General features: G+C 42.4%; 1 protein-coding gene across 1 annotated transcript; it reads right to left on the reverse strand.

Annotated features, from left to right (window-relative positions):
* Nucleotides 1-104: 104 nt before the first annotated feature.
* LOC113464115 (uncharacterized) lies at nucleotides 105-1,355 on the reverse strand. The gene is made up of 2 exons (XM_026812111.1): nucleotides 219-1,355; nucleotides 105-137 (listed from the first exon to the last, which is right to left on the reverse strand). Exons 1-2 carry the CDS (start codon nucleotides 1,107-1,109, stop codon nucleotides 123-125), a joined length of 906 nt encoding a protein of 301 aa, XP_026667912.1. The 5' UTR covers nucleotides 1,110-1,355; the 3' UTR covers nucleotides 105-122.
* Between the last annotated feature and the right edge of the window lie 1,568 nt (nucleotides 1,356-2,923).

A 2,923-nucleotide genomic window follows, 5' to 3' on the forward strand; every position in this document is an offset into this window, starting at 1 on the left:
GATAGCTAGAGGGCCGAACTCCCTAGCCATCGGTTCTGACTAGTGGCGCCAAGCGGCCACAACGTCCGCCGAGCTGTAGCCCGAGTCGTCTCCGCTCTGGGCGGGTCGCGCTGTCGCCGTTTTCAGCGGGGTTCTTTCTGTAATTCGGTAATAAGTTTGGTTACGTTTGTTAATTTTCTAGGCTATCTCTACTTTATCGATCTTTGAGAGTGTTTTACCTTTTGTCTTTTCAGACGGAGCATCGGTTTTTGCTGGAGCGTGCCCCTTGCCGTCGGCTCGTGCTTTTCCGGTTCTACGTCAATGTCCATGTTCGTGAAGCGGTCAAGCTCCGCCGATAGAATGAATTCGTCGCCGTCCGTATCGAACGACGTGCTCGTGGATCTGTCGCATTGCGAGTATTCCGACGTCGGCGACTCGGGCGAGTATCCGCCTTCGCCGCCGAGCAGCGGTCCGAAATCATCGTCCGTGACGTCCAACGTCAGTCCTTCGTTCCTCTCCTGGTTTATGTCTCTCATCGACGGAGTGACCGATATCACGTTAAATCTATGCACCCGGCTCTGATCCAGGGGGATCTTGTTTCTTAATTTTCTCAGTGTGCCTACCGATCTGCCCTCCAGTTCGATCGTGATGATAAGTCCCGTCCTCGTCTGTTTCTCTCTCGTGACTATCCATCTCGACGTGTCTAGTCCGCGATTGTATTTCATTATCGTCTCTAATATGTTCCTACCGTTGTATCGCGAGTGCGTGCATCTGCCCTCGGCCAAAAACCTATTGTCCAGCGCCTGTCGTTCCTCGACCTTCAACTCTCGTCCGTTTCTCATTCTCACGTGTTTGATCGCGACCTTGATCCACCTGACTGTTTCTTCCGTCTCACATGTCAATAGGATCCCTCCGTTCTTTTGATGGAAGTTGAGGAAGCTGGGTCTCGTGTAGTTTAGAGATTTCTGTTTCCTCGCTTCCTCGGTGTATCTCAGCACGCACTCACTCAGTGCATCGCCGAACTCTTCGGTTTCCGCGAATTTCATCAGTACTTTCGGGAAATCTTGGGGAACTATCGCGACTAGATACGTTCTTTCGTTCTCTGTGTTTCTCGCGAATTGTCGGTTCATGGCGATGGTTGCACTCGCGTCGGTTCGCGTCGACTGTCACTCGGTTGATCTCTCGAAGGGCACGATCGGTAGGCCACTGATAGCCCGCGTTCGCGCTCCGGCTCTTTTTATGTCCTTCCCGGGGCTAAGCCCCCTGGTTTTCCTACTCTCTACTTTTTCGGTGACCAGGGGTGCTTTTCACCCCGTTCATTGGTCGTTTCGGTCTCCTTCCTCTGTCTGTCTCGTCTCCCTGTCGCTGCGGGGGGTCTTTCTATATAAACAGTTTCATACTGTATGTTAAAGATATGAATTCTCGCCATTGCAATTGTTGATCTGTTCGCTGAGAATAGAATGTCGAATTCGAGAGGCTACATACATATAATACCTATACAGATGCAATACGAATATTTACCTAGACGAACGCGGAGAAGTGTCTCGGAAAATATTGTCCTTTCAGCCTACCGTTCGTAACACAGACCCTACTTATCTATTTCAAATAACTTAACCGCAACAAGACTTCCTGCTGTGCTTCCCACTTCGCAAAAATTAGTAACTTCTTGACTTCAACATCTTACAATTTAATTAACAATCGATATCGTTTTAGAATACTTGTCGATCATTTACTATCTACGTAGTCTCACGGAAGAAATTGACAACTATAGTTGTGAGAATTCATATCTTTAACGTACAGTATGAAACTGTTTATGCACACGTTCCTTTGATAGGATCATCAATGACATAAAAGAAAATTATCGCGTAGAAACTCATGACGAAGTTATGAAATAAATATCTTAATGATTTCATTATTTCTACCTGTTATTATACTTAAAAGTGAATAAAGTGAATACGAATTAAAAAAATAATGATTATCAATTTTAGTGTAATAATAATATATGTGCTATTTGCAAGTAGAAAGAAGTTTCGACAGAAAGATCGCATGCGACGATCACGAAAAATATCGTCTCCAAGAATACTTGGGGATTTCGACCCACCAGCCATAAAATTGCCCTTTTGGCACCTAAGGAACTACCTGAAAGAGAATAGCGGGGAGTTTGACGGATACTTTTGTTCCTCGATCTGCCGACTCTCGACAAAATATCATGAGATCCCTCGAAGTTGAAATAAAAATATGAACATATTTATCGCACAATATTATTAACCGTACTTGGATACATATGCGATTAAAATAAATATTTTTTACTAAATTCAGACAATTAAAAAGCGTACCACAAATTCGGGTTCAAATTAATGGAGTTTCAATAGTTGCATGCGAACGGATGAAGAACAACGGGGCGATCCGATATAAACAGAATATAAAGTAAATACAAATTTCTGTATACAGGGAACACAGGCGTTTTTCAGATCGTAATAAATTTGGTTTTGCCTCAATTAAAAAAGAATTAAATCCAGTCTTTATTTCCATAACCCCGTTTCTCATTAAATTCGAAGCTCATTTATATAAACATTCTCCTAAAAAATACTGATAATTATTAACAATACGCTTGCAAACGTCTTCATTACGTATTTTCTAGCGTTGAAATGATTCTTTCGTTCTATTCTAAGTACATGTTAAACGTTGAACTGGATAGGGCAGATCTCTATTCAGTTGGTTCTTGTAAACGCTAAACGTTGAACCGGACAGGGCAGATCTCTGTNAAGTTCGTTTCATTAATCTACAGAGAACATGAATCCAGCTAGTAAATTAACGATAACACTTTAGCATTCTAATGAACTATTAATTAACGGAATGTAATTATATTTCGTAGTTTCTTTAATTGACACGTAAATATATGAATTACGAGACACTTAACCGTATGAAGAATTATGGGATTTAT

This window comes from Ceratina calcarata, unplaced genomic scaffold, assembly GCF_001652005.2.
Source record: "Ceratina calcarata isolate Rehan_Ccalc_2016 unplaced genomic scaffold, ASM165200v1 scaffold2569, whole genome shotgun sequence".
In the NCBI taxonomy this organism is placed as follows: Eukaryota; Metazoa; Arthropoda; class Insecta; order Hymenoptera; family Apidae; genus Ceratina; species Ceratina calcarata.

Excerpts from the sequence above, each read along its gene's own strand:
- LOC113464115 (XM_026812111.1), bottom strand. The coding sequence starts at position 1,109 with ATGAACCGACAATTCGCGAGAAACACAGAGAACGAAAGAACGTATCTA.